This window comes from Rhamphochromis longiceps, linkage group LG5 (assembly GCF_057381845.1).
Source record: "Rhamphochromis longiceps isolate RC_006_pf linkage group LG5, R_longiceps_female_GT1.1, whole genome shotgun sequence".
Lineage (NCBI taxonomy): Eukaryota > Metazoa > Chordata > Actinopteri > Cichliformes > Cichlidae > Rhamphochromis > Rhamphochromis longiceps.
This window is the reverse complement of record NC_140561.1, coordinates 2779737-2793467: the sequence shown is the minus strand read 5'-3', so window position 1 is coordinate 2793467 and position 13731 is coordinate 2779737. Positions and strand designations below refer to the sequence as shown.

Below are 13731 nucleotides of genomic sequence, written 5' to 3'. Positions count from 1 at the left end.
CTGTAGCTTCCTGTCTCCTTTTATGACAGGCAGACCTCCATTGTCAATAAATTCCTCTCCCTCAACACAATTACACACACTCTCAGGGCTACAGCTAAACCAAACTAAAACACAGACATTCACAAATCCTTTCCTATTCCTCTGATATACAGCTGGACCCCCTCATCTAAGCAAATTTAAGCACATTATATTCTAATAATTGTTTTCTTGTACTCACACAGAGGGCCCGGTGGCGCCAGTGTCCGGCAGCCTCGCCTCTGTCAGTGCGCCCCAGGGCAGCTGTGGCTACAACGTAGCTTGCCATTGCCAGTGTGTGAATGTGTGTGTGAATGGGCGAATGACTGAATGTAGAGTAAAGCGCTATACAAATCGATTTACCATTTACCATTTAAAAAGACACAAAAAAAGAAGCGAATAAGGTCATGTTATGCCACAGTTTTGTATACCTCATTGCCTCAAATTGGGTGAATGTGATCAGAAAACTATCTGTGTATTGTTGGCGAGTTGAGTTCCCTGCATTAAATATACCTTCACAGGCTCTCAGAAGTCAAACATATGTACAATGTGATATGATCAGGATGTTTTTCTGTTTGTGCCAGGTGTAATAATACAAACATGTGCCATGGAACAAGTATTAGGAAGACTTTGGAATCAACAAGCAGAAAAAACATTTGAACTTTCTCTGTATCATAAGTGGCATATATTTAAGGCGTGGGTTTAATAAATGCTAAATGAACTGGCTCTTATATAGCACTTCTTCTGCTCTACCTGAGCAGTCTATCAAAGCCCTTCATCCATTCACACTGTCACCTTTTTTAATGCTTAAGTGCTTTCTGTCTAACATTCACACTCTGGTGAAGAACAAATTGGGGTTGGTACTTGGCATACATGATTTTCTCATACATCAAAAGGGAAGTAAGATAATTAGTGCTTATTATTTTTAAGATTTGTTGGCTAAACCAAAGATTGGAGTAAGATGTGAATGCTTGTCTTTGGTGTGAGTGTCAATGATTCAGCTATCTACTCTATTCATTTTCATGCTGGATATTTCTAGCACATATATAGGGGAGTTTTTTATGCCAGAATTCAGTATTACTTCCCACATGGAGACTGTACAAGCTTGCTGATTTGGTGTCTTCCTTTCCTTTCCCCAGTAATTTCGTCAGTAGGTTTGGAAGGAAAAATAGTTGCACAAAAATCATTGATGTAACACTAAATTAGTCGCTCTCTATGCAGAAAGGCAATTCTGTACAATTCTGCACAGTATGCGTTTACATGTCTGCCTGATGTCATATCTCAAAATATCTGTGTATCAGTGTAAAGCTGCTGGAACTATGAAAGACTAAACTATAGTCTGTGCATTGGCTGCTTACAACTATCTGACCTCTTATTTAACAGTATCTTATCATGCACTACTGTCTTAAGGATAAGACACAGCTGGTTTTACTGTAATTCGTATGAACTTTGACCCCTAATAAGGAAGCTGTAATCGCATACTGCTTCCTCTGCCGCAGTGACCATGGTAACCGTTACCAAGGGAGTAGACTATGGAATTTTCCAGCACAGACAGAGCCTCTTATTGGTCTTTTCATTGGAGTGGTCATATCTCAGGCAGAAACAGGAGAAATTATGACCATATTTCAAATCTGGCCATATAATGAATTGCCATTACTGATCTTTAATTGTCATCTAACTCTTCACAAGATACAGTAGAATGAGTTTTTGAGAAATATTAATAGAAATTTCAAATTTGCTGGCTTGTAGGCATACAATGTCAAGCAATTCAAGTTTAAATAAACACTTTAAACAAGGCTACTGAGAGCTATGGGAAATTTTAGGTACCACTGGGCACTTATAGAAGATTCTAGAAGATTTGTAGAAGTATTATTAATATTTAATGTCAACAATGCTGCCTTTCTTTTCTTGTTCTCATCATGTCTGTGTTTGTGGAGATTTAAACATAGACTTATTCAAACAACAGTACATACAAAGTACAGCCTGGGACGGTGTCCAATCAATTCTTCTTAATGACATCAGTGCTGATTTACCCATTTTTGCAGGTTTCTTAGATCCAATCTGCCAAACTGCTCATCTCACAGAAGACAAAAGGGAAGAACCCTGTATCTCTTCTTCACTGATTCTCCACCTTCTGCTACTGGATGTCACATCTTCTGAGATGACATCTAAACATCCAATCACATTATTAACATCTAATCACCTGACCACTTTATCATCGTTTCGCTATCTATCTGACTTACATGATTTACCACAAAGTTAAAACTCTATAATCACTTAAGAAAAATTCTATCACATATGGATATAATTCGTTTCATGTTCCATTCAGTTTATGTAATTCTACCTCAATTACATTTGTCTTTAGCACATTCTCACATGAACATTCATTCTAACATAATTACTTTCTAATTCAAATACAGAGGAATAATTTTTTTTTACTTTTTAAAACTCTGTGTTTGTCAGTCACCATTTATTCAATGCAATTTCCTTTTATTAATCATTATATTTAAATAGTCAGACATTCAGTGGCTCCTGTGTGTCGCTTTCACCCCCACTCTGCACCACACACACCTACACACCAAGGTCAGACTCTGCACAGGCTCTCATATTGCATAGATTGTCATGATCCTGGGTCTTTTTGACCCAGCGTTTTGTGTTTTCTGTTATTGTGATTTTGATTCTGTTCTTCCTCTGTTTAGTGTTTATTCGGTTCTGCCCATGTATTCCTGTGTTAAGTCCGTGTTTCTTAGTCCGTGTCCTTGCATGTGTAAGTTCCTGTTTTATTGTGAAGGTCTCTGTCTTATGTCAGTGTGTTCTGTTTACGTTTCCCCTGCCTCGTCAGCTGTGATGTCTTCCAGGTGTGTTCCCCTCCTGTTTCCCATCCCCTGATTCCTGGCGTGTGTATTTATAGTGTGTGTTACCTCGGCCTTGTTGCTGGTTCGTCTGTGTTATTTGGTGTTTTCGTGTCTGTGAATCTCCTGCCGTCGTCCTGTGAGTTCTCCCCGCAAAGTACTCTCATTTGTGTTCTGGGCCCTATTTCAGGAAGCCGGTTTAGAAAACTCAGAGTTAAAAACGATACTCAGGGTTGAGTAACCCTGAACTGTCCAACTCGGAATATTCGGTTTCAGAAAGGCTGATAACAATTAGTTCAGTCAACGCGGAGTTGCTTTAACCCCAAGTTAAGCGCGCGCACGAGGATACATAAAGCCCTGATTAGTGGAGCACAGATTAAGCGAGTCACCATGGAGACGGAGGGAAAGAAGGCGCGGTCAATGTATTTCACAGCGCTTGAGGCCGAAATTCCGATGGCAGCATATGCCGATAACATGCAAATTCCGCGGAAAAAAAGTAACACAGCCTCAGCTGCAAAAGAAAGGGAGCATGCATGGCAAAACATAGCCGACAGAGTCAATGCGTGAGTGTTAATTTAAACATTGATCTAGAGATTTCCACCCATTTAACACGTTATTTTATTATATTTTATTTTATTTTTTATTTCATACATTTGATTTTGTGATGTGATGTGAGCGCAGGTGCAACCCAACAGGCCCCAAACGTTCCTGGCAGCAAGTAAAAATGAAATATAAAAATATAGTCCAAACAGGTAAGGTGTAATTGTATTATGAGCCACAGTGCTTGGTCTGTTTGTCCGATGTAAATCAATTGCAGTTAGAGGCTACATTAATTTCCCCTCTGTAAGCACTTATTGAAATTATCTGAGCACATTACAAGTACATATTTGCTTACTCTGTATGCTCAAATGTGGCCCGTTATAGCCAACAGAAAAAAAGCGGAGGCCCGAAAAACAGGTGGGGGTCCTCCACCACCACCACTCACAGAGCCTGGCCACTTGGCTTCCACATTTGTGATAATGTTGGCAGCATCACATATGATCTTCACAGTGCAGAGAACACAAATTAGCATCCATTACTATAATGAAATAATTTGTTAGTTTGAAATGCTACAGGGAACTATGTACCTGTACATTAATGCTGCACTGAAAAAAAGGGACTGGCCATCTCTTGGATTTATGTAAGCATCTTGCATGTATTTAACACAATTGCCTCATGTTTTAAAGATAAATGTAACTATATAGTGTAAAAACTACATGATATGCAGAAAGGGTGTATTAAATTGTTCATATCATGTTCAGGTGAAGTAAGTCAATAAGATAGCAACGTTAAATCTCGTGAAACCACGCGTGATTTCATCTCGCGGGCTTTGGATCGTGGTTTAAAAAATGCATCCATCTCAGTCAAGTCGAGCAGCCAACTCTACGTTTTTTGGTATGTCTTGATTTTTTGAATTAATGTTTACCATATTTCAGCCAAATGTAGTTAAACGTCTAGAGTGCCGCCATGTAACATGCTAAAAAAGAGCCGTTAGCTGATTTGCTGTTTTATCTGTTGTCAAAGAATTGGCGCTTTTTCATTTGAATTTGTCTTTGGCACAAGAGCCGTAATATCACATTAAACCTAATTACGAGGCACTCTCAACATAATTTGGTTTTCTGTGTGAATAGATTTGCCAACTGACTCTTCAGTTACATTGTGTATTTACTGCACCGTGGTGTTAGTGAGATTTTGGACATTGAACAGCTTAAGCTAATATCATCAGTGGCATTATGCTAGCTTACATCCCTACCCCTCCTGCCCTCACCTGCTGTCCGTTTGTTTTTGGGTTTTTTTTGCTGCACATTGAGAGATGACCTCTATTCTGCATTTCACCAGGAGTCAGCTGATGGATTGTGGGTTCAAGGTGTTATGGTAAGAAAGTATATTCTATTTTCGCTTAAGGTTTCTGTAACTTAATTATAATAGATTTTTTATAGTTATTAGGTGCATGCATACTCAAATAGACCACCCTATTAATACAACTGAGAAATCCAAAATCTGCCATAGGTTTAACCTGTATGTATTGTCAGAAAGGTGATTACTGGACTCACATTAATGCACACTTGAACTAAAATGAGGTTGTAACTTGTGGGTTCTTGGGTTGCAAATCAGAAACAAACATCTTTGGATTTTTTTAATCCCATAAGATCTGGAAACACAGTTTTTATTCAACAAAACATTGCTGATTAACCAAGCACAGTGCCTGCTGTTATTTCAAAATAATTTTATGTCATTTTAGATGAAATGCAGCATTCCAGTGCATCCCAACCATGCCTTTACAGTCAAGGTTTCTGACGGAGCTGAGTTTCTCTCTGACAGTCTGCTGAAAGTGTTTGCAAAGTGATCGGGGGAACAGGGCACAAAGCTAAAGGATGTAGCTGCCATGATGACAGTAAGAACTTTAAAATTCTTTAACTACAAAGTGTATATGTATTGCATTAGGTCAGTAAAAGATTTTTATGCTGCATCCATTGAAACAGTCAACTATTACCCGTGAGTACTGATTCCACCGAAAGGATGCCATAATTTTCGTTATGCATTTACTGGCCCACTGAGAAAAATTTATCTTTTTAAAAAAAAATAAATGTTCTGGAAACTATATATCCATAAAGTTGATGTCAAACAGGAACTTTTGATATTTCTTTGTAGATGCTGGTGTTGCATGTTGACTGGTTTAAGTTTTTGTCTGGGATCATTTTCTTCTGTGCTACTGAAAAGTTCACAAATCTCTGTTTTCTTTGTTATAATACTTTAGGATGACATTAATGCTCGAAGGGAGTCTCATCAAAGTGCTCCGCATCTGTGTGAAAGACAATTGCAACATCTTGGTGCAGGAGTTCATGGTGAGTGTTTTATGAGTAGATTGTGGCTTTGCAACTTTTAAAAATGCATTTAGTTATCCACTTGATCCTCATTGGACTGGTTAGGACCAGTAGTCCTCTTTAATAATTTGAAGTTCACATGAGGCCTGGTAGTGAACTCGGCCGCCCCCCCTTGAGGCCCCACCCCCCTATATTAGGGGTCACATCAGTGTGAAAAAACTTTAAATTTGTCATTCTAGTGAACAAAGGAAAATCCCCCCAATATTTAGCTTTTGTTTGAAAAAAAAAAAAAAAAGACCAACAGCTAACCAAATTGTGGGGCTGAAAGTCTAAATTCTAACATCTTCTGAGTGACATAACCTGGATTTCTGATGGGCCGGTGTCTTTCTAACAAAAACTAATGTAAAGCATTTGAAATTATTATGTTTTTCACTCTGTCTTAGAAACTCTGTTAGACCATGAATGGCAGCATGGCAGGCAACTCTTTGGCTATAGCTATTTACTATGTTGCTTGCATTGGTTTAAATTACTCTAACATTAGAACTGGTAGATTCAAAAGAGATGAGTTTAAAAAGGAATCTTAAAGAAATGTTTTGTGTTTAACCAGGACTTGACTGAGGCCACTGCACAGATTGAGAAAACCACAATGAACATCTGTCTCCAGAGGATGCACCAGGCAATGACTTTTCTGATGTTGGCATCATCATCGAGGGTTTAGTAGTTCTTCAAGATCTGGATAACGTGACCTTTGCAGTAGCCATGCTGTTTGGACCTTTTTTATTCCTTCAATATGAGTTACCCATCACAACTCTGCTACACTTTTGAGGTGATTCAAAGGGTGGTAATGGAGTTGGATGCAACTCAGCTCTCAAGAAAAACTCACAACTAAGACAAAACTGCTCCTGCAACGAAGCTCACTGTTATGCATGCAAGCTGATCAGCTCTAGGTGAGAGGACATTTAAATCTCACACTTGTTCTGCTGCATTTTTGAAGCTCAATTCCAGGAACAGATCGCAGGGTTCATTTTTATATACTCTGCAACTGCCATGAGGACGAGCCGTTTTTGTTGTTGTTGTTTGTTTTTCCTTTTGCTCTGTACAGCATTTTGGCAGCATTTTTAAATTTCTCTTTGTATTTTTTCTTTCTTTTACTAGTGAAGAGATGTAGCATGAACAGTTATGCAGTCTAAATATCCCATATGGGTCGTGTGAAATGTTATTTTCAGTTTCATTCAGTTGAAGTAAAGAACGTTGAATATTTCTAAGTGTGCTGTTTTGAACCAAGATGTCACAGTATGATCAGTGCTGTAATTTTTGACAGTCACTGTATCAATGTTATTTTTGCATCTCTTGAATAAAGGTTTTGACCTGCAAGTGCTAATTTCTTTAGTTATTGGGGTAAAATGGGTAATGTTAATAGGAAGGTGTTTGCCAATTCAGTAACCTAATTTAATGTTAATGGAAACTAACATTACCTCAAATTGTTTAGTTATAATTGTTGTTTAACTGAATCTTGACGTCAGAGGCCTTAAATAGAATGTTTTGATTTGTTCTTTCCCAACATTTTTCAAAAGAAACAGTCTAATTTCTTTGCTGTGATTGATTCCAGAGAACACGGAAGAACTGACATTATTTAACTGTTGATTTATGTAGATTCAGTGGAGGAGTAATGTCAGTTTAATTCTTTACCTACTGTCAATGCAGTGAAATTAGACATTTTGTTTTGAAAGGTTACTGGTGGATGCCAGCAACCATCTTGGAAGAGAACAATACAATCTGTTATAAGGCCTCCATTTGAAAATTGTATATTTGATGCTAGAATATAATAGCAAAATGTAATTTGAAGATAACATGTAGCATTTAAGTGACCAAGTAGTATTGGGTAAAAGTTATTGAATGGTGTTGGGATAAAGTGAGAAAATTGTGAAGGATTAAAATATTTCAAGAGCTCAAATTACTTCATCAAAACATGTTTAAGTCACATTTTATCAACACAAATTGCACAGGTTTATTGAACATGAATAAATTGTGTTAATTTAACTCAATTGTTTAAGTTGCTGCCAAAGCAAAACATCTGTGTGCAACAAATGTCCACCATTGAATTAAGTAAATCCAACAACATATTTTTTTCAGTGTGTGGAAAGACTTCCTGTTCACATAGTCTCCTTCATTTACTGAAGGAGCAATGATTGGAATGTGAGTGCCATCTATACAGCCAATCACGCCTGGGAACCGTGAATATAAATGTAAGATTTAAGTAGTAGTTCAAGTATCACCACATCATGGATTAAGTTTCGTTCATCCTGATACCTGCAATTTTGTGGCATCCCTCTTTGATAAATCTTGTGGGTCTATGACCGGGGAACACCACAAACGAGTACAGGAGACGTTTCAGTGCAACTGTAACATTCCTGACTGCCCGACAGACGGTAGCCTTGGAAACGTGCTCAGCGTCACCAATATTATACAGAAAGCTCCCGTTTGCAAAAAACCGAAGTGCAATACAAATAATATGTACAGAACTGAGAGAATGTCCGCGATGTGTCACATGAGCAATATTAGGCCTGAGGATGTTATTCAAATAAATTATAGATTGTGCTGAAAAACGGTAACGTTCACACAGGAAATCATCAGGAAATGATAAAATGTCCAAACTCGCTCTAATCACTCTCTCCCGGCGGAGAGCTCTGCGGAGAATTTGGGCTTCAACATCTACTGGCTCTTCAAGGAAGGAGCACGCCATGTCTGACACTTCCTACAGTCAGGTTTCCGACAAAGAGGCGGAGAAGGTCAGGGTTAGTTGAAGTAAACCTGCTAGGGGGCAGGTTAGCTTCATGGAGTGTGTCGTCATAGTAACTCACTCAGAATTAATCTAAACTCGCTTTGTGAAACCGAAAACCCAGAGTTTTCGTTAACTCAGGGTATACTTACTCAGAGTTTGCACTAAACTGGCTTCCTGAAATAGGGCCCTGGTTTTGTGATTTAAGTTCTAGTTTTCCCAGTTTAGAGTATTTTCAGTTCTGTTCTCTCCACCTTTTCTTTTGTGTTGTACTTCATCCCTTTGATTAATAAAGCTCGCTCACTACTACGCAGTCTGCATCTTGGGTCCATTTATATTCACACACGGCCTGCCTCGGCACCCCGTGACATAGATAATATTTTCTTATCTATTATACGTGTTAAACTTACACCTATTCATTTTTAGTATACATGATTATATTCTGATTAGAATGAAGGATAATTAACTATCAGCAAAATCACATATGAATTATGGTTCTGTCTTCAACCATTAATACTCCTTCCTTCATTTAAAATCATGTTTGCTTGGATTGGCAACAGCATTATTAAATGCTTCATTATTAGCAAATAGGGGAAAGCTCTGTTTCAGCACTGTAATTATTTTCAATCACATAAGGCTGGATGTTGAGATCTTTTACCTCCTCTCAGCTGTGAGGACAAAGACAGTGGGGGACTTTAGTTTCTCTAAACCTCACATCACCTGACAAACCACGACCTGGATCTTGTTTCAGGGACTCTTATGTATTTTTGTATCTAAGCAGTGACAAACTTTTTTGATGATAGTTTGTCTGGTTTAGTGTAAAGCGTGCGCCTACCTTTGTGTACCAGAAGGATGACAAGGTTGTTGCCCTTGTTCTTACTGATAATCCAAAAATGAAATTATATCATATCTTCCTTGGAACTGGAAAAACTATTTTTAGTTGTATAGAAAATTAATTTCTAGCAGACATTGTTTCTTGATTTGGAAAAAGTCTTCCATTTTACTCTATTTTGACAGTATTTTGGTAGCATGTTTAGTGTCATAGAAGCTGGAGTTTTTTTCAGTATGCTGTTGACTGTAGCAACCAATTCAAGTTTAATCATAAGGTTTAGTTTATCTGCAATTGATACGTTGTAAAATTGTGTGCTTTTTCACTAACAACAACAACATCCTATTATTTCTTTTGTTTATTAATGTCTTCCACAGATCAGTAAGCAGCAGCTACAGACAGTAAAGGAGCGTTTCCAGGCGTTTCTTAATGGAGAAACTCAGATTGTAGCTGATGAGGCCTTCATCAATGCTGTACAGAGCTACTATGAGGTAAGTTGCCCTGTTTGATTTAGATTAGTTGGCTTGAAAAAAATATTTAATGTAATTATGCATCAACTGAATCATTCCAATAGTGTGCTTATGAAAACTGCTGTGTCTGAGAGGCCACACTCCACCTTTTGTAGCTGACCTCTTGTCTTCTTGTTGAAGAAAAAACATTCACATATATTTCAGTTAATTAGTCAATTATGTTACATAATATTTTCTCTTCACTTTTTCCTCTTTATAACTGTGTGCCAATTACAATATACTCAATTTAACTTTTTTTTTAAATTTTTTTATAAATCATACATGTTAAAGTCAGTGATTCTTTTAGATTTGTGGCTACTTAGTGTCACACACACACACACTTTTTCAATCCCACTATTCTTGACATCTGAGCCGTCTTCCCATATTTGAGAATATTATGTTATTCATCCTGGAACATGACTCTGACACCCACTACCTCGTCATCACTTGTTCTGTTCCTCATGGAGCCTAAGGGTGTAGCACTTAAGGTGTAGCATCAGTGGCATCTACAGTTGATGAAATAATTATTTGATCCCGTGGTGAATTTGTAAGTTTGCTCGCTTAGACAGAAATGAGCAGTCTTTCATTTTTATGGTAGTTTCATTTTAACAGAGAGAGACAGAATAACAAAAACCAAGAAAAACACCCGACATTATATAAAATTTCTGAACTGATTTGCATGCACTGAGTGATAAAAGTATTTGACCCCTTAAATTCTGGCTCCCATAGAATGATTCTGTGTCCATATGACACAGATTACAATCAGTTGATCAATTACAGATTATTCTCATGTGTATAAAACATACCTGTCCACAGAATCAATTTCTTTCATTCCAACCTCTCCACAACTATGGGAAAGATCTATGAGCTGTGAAAGAACAGCGGGGGCAAGATGGTATACCTGCACAAGGCCAGTATGGGTTACAAAACCACTGGAATCTTGGTGAGAAGGTGATAACTGTTATTCATTGCAGTTACGGAATAAATTTAATATGAACATAAATCACGCTCGCCCCTCTGTGAATAGCTACCTTATCATGGTGGAAGGGTTTGTGTGTCCCAGAGATCGCAGGGGCTATGTTGTTTTGAGGCTTTTGCCCCCTGATAGGGTCTCTCATGGCAAATTGGTCCTGGGTCAGGGACCAGGCAATGAGCGATTCAAAAGAACTCTATGAGTTTACAATTAAGGGAACAGTTCACCCTGCCTGGGATAGGGTTACCAGGGCCCTGCTCTGGAGGAAGGCCCAGGGAGGGTCCCCGAGGGCAGGCTTTTGGTGGCCAGTCCTTAGTCCATGGAGTGCTGGGCACAGCACGAAAAAAGGATATATGGCCATCCTCCTGTATGCCCACCACCCGCAGGAGGCACTGTAGAGGTCGGGTGCAATGTGTGCCGGGCAGCAGCAAGGAGCAGAGGCCCTGGCGGAGTGATCCCCGGCTACCAAGACTAGCAACTGGGACATGGAATGTCACCTCTCGGGTGGGAAAGGAGCCTGAGTTATTGCGTGAGGTTGAGAGGTACTGGCTAGATATAGTCGGGCTCACCTCAATGCACGGCTTGACATCTGGAACCAGGGTGGGGTGAGTATCCTAGTATCCCCTCTGCTTGATCCCTATGCGTTGAGATTTCTCCCAGTAGATGAGAGGGTTTGTTCCATGCGCTTTCAGGTTGTTTAATGGGTATTGACTGACGTCTATGCTTGTGCGCCGAACAATGGTTCAGAGTACCCAGCTTTCCTTGAATACCCTTGGCAGGGTACTTACATGTGCTCCACCTGGGGACTCTGTTGTCCTGCTTGGAGACTTCAACAATCATGTGGGTAACAACAGTGAGACCTGGAGGGGTTTGATTGGGAGGAACAGCGTCCCAGATCTGAACCTGAGTGGTGTTTTATTATTGGACTTCAGTGCAAATCACAGTTTGTCCATAACAAACACTATGTTCAAACATAAGAGTGTCCATAAATGCATGTGGGAATAAGACGCCCTAAATCATAGGTCGATGATCGATTCATATCACCAGACCTGCGGCCATATGTTCTGGACACTCGGTTAAAGAGAGGGCCTGAGCTGTAGACTGATCACCACCTGGTGGTGAGTGGTATCAGGTGGCAGGGGAGAATGCTGAGCAAACGTAAACCTAAACGTATAGTGAGGGTGAGCTTGGAATGCCTAGCAGAGGCCCTGGTCCCAGAGATCTTCAAAGCACACCTCCGACAGAGCTTGGACAGCATTCTGAGAAAGACTGGTGATAGCCAGTCAGAACGGACCATGTTCAGCACCCCCATTGCCGAAGCCACTGTACTGAGCTGTAGCCACAAGGTGGTTGACGCTTGCCGTGGTGGTATTCCCCGAACCAAGTGGTGAACACCAGAAGTGAGGGGAGCTACCCGGCTGAAGAAGGAGTATTGTCAGGCTTGGTTAGCAGTGGCTGAAGTAAAAACTCAGGTGTGGGAGGAGTTCGGAGAGGCTATAGAAAAAGACTTTTGGACTGCCTTGAAGAGATTTTGGCAAACCGTCAGGAAACTGATGAGGGGAAAGCGGTGTTCTACCTGCACTGTGGGTGGAGCGCTGCTAACGTTTAATGAGAACATTGTTGAGCAGTGGAAGGAATACTTCAAGAACATGCTTAAGCCCATTAGCACGTCTTCCGTGGATTAAGCAGAGTCAGGGAATGAGGGGGACGACTTCTCTATCTCCAGGGGTAATGTCACTGAGGCATTTAAACAACTCCTTGGTGGCAGGACCCCTTGGGTGGTTGAGGTTCACCTTGAGTTCCTGAAGGCTCTGGATGTTGTAGGGCTGTCTTGGTTAAACACTCCTCTACAATGTTGCGTGGAAATCAGGGGCGGTATCTCTGGATTAGTACATCAGAGTGTTGGTTCCCATCGTTAAGAAGGGGGATGAGGATGTGTTCCAACTGTAGGGGGATCACACACCTCAGCCTCCCTGGGACAGTCTATGCTAGGTGCTGGAAAGGAGAGTCCGTCCATTAGTTGAACCTCAGATACAGGAGGAACAATGCGGTTTCTGCCCTGGTCGTGGACCACTGGATCAGCTCTTTACCAGCTCAAGTATACTTGAGGGTGCATGGGAGTTTGCCCAACCAGTCTACCTTTGTTTTGTGGAGCTGGGGAAGGCATTCAACCGTGTCCCTCGGAGTGTCCAGTGAGAGGTTCTTTGGGAGCATAGGGTATCTGGCCCATTGTTACAGGCCATTTGATCCCTATACAACCATTGCAAGAGCCTGGTCTGTATAGCTGGCCAGAAGTCAGACTTGTTGATGGTTGGTGATGGACTTCGCCGGGGCTGCCCCTTTGTCACCAATTCTGCTTGTAATTTTTATGGACAGAATGTCTAGGCATAGCCAAGTGGCAGAAGGCTTTTGCTTGGGTGGTGTCAGAATCTCATCTCTGCTTTTCGTAGATGAAGTGGTTCTGTTGGCTTCTTCGAGTGAAGGCCTCTACCTCGCACTGAAATGGTTTGTGGCCGAGTGTGAAGCGGTGGGAATGAGAATCAGCACCTCCAAATCTGAGGCCACGGTCTTGAGCCAAAAGAGTAGGGTGCTCACTCTCGGTCAGGGATGAGTTCCTGCCCTAAGTGGAGGAGTTTAAGTGTCATGGGGTCTTGTTCACGAGTGACGGGAGAAGGGAACGAGAGATCGATAGATGGATTGCCACTGCGGCTTCAGTGACACCCTGCGCCCCAGGGCAGCTGTGGCTACAATGTAGCTGCCATCACCAGTGTGTGAATGTGTGTGTGAATGGGTGAATGACTGAATGTAGTGTGAAGCGCTTTGGGGTCCTTAGGGACTAGAAAAGCGCTATACAAATGCAGGCCATTTACCATTTACCATACAAACGCTGTACAGGTCCGTCGTGGTGAA

General features: G+C 40.6%; 1 protein-coding gene and 2 long non-coding RNA genes across 3 annotated transcripts in view; 2 read left to right on the top strand and 1 right to left on the bottom strand.

Moving 5' to 3' along the window:
• The window catches only part of LOC146669047 (calcium-dependent secretion activator 1-like), a 337734-nt gene that overhangs the window by 54280 nt on the left and 269723 nt on the right, over nucleotides 1-13731 (top strand). Inside the window, exon 2 of the mRNA XM_085405453.1 lies at nucleotides 9717-9830. Within this exon, the coding sequence (XP_085261579.1) occupies nucleotides 9717-9830 (114 nt within the window). The remainder of the gene's footprint in view (nucleotides 1-9716; nucleotides 9831-13731) is intronic.
• Nucleotides 1-13731, bottom strand: part of LOC146669048 (uncharacterized) — a 77556-nt gene that overhangs the window by 17133 nt on the left and 46692 nt on the right. The gene's annotated exons all lie outside the window — the stretch shown is intronic.
• On the top strand, nucleotides 4653-6941 carry LOC146669049 (uncharacterized). The gene is made up of 4 exons (XR_014911843.1): nucleotides 4653-4781; nucleotides 5149-5301; nucleotides 5665-5752; nucleotides 6339-6941. It is a non-coding gene; the product is annotated as an uncharacterized LOC146669049 (long non-coding RNA).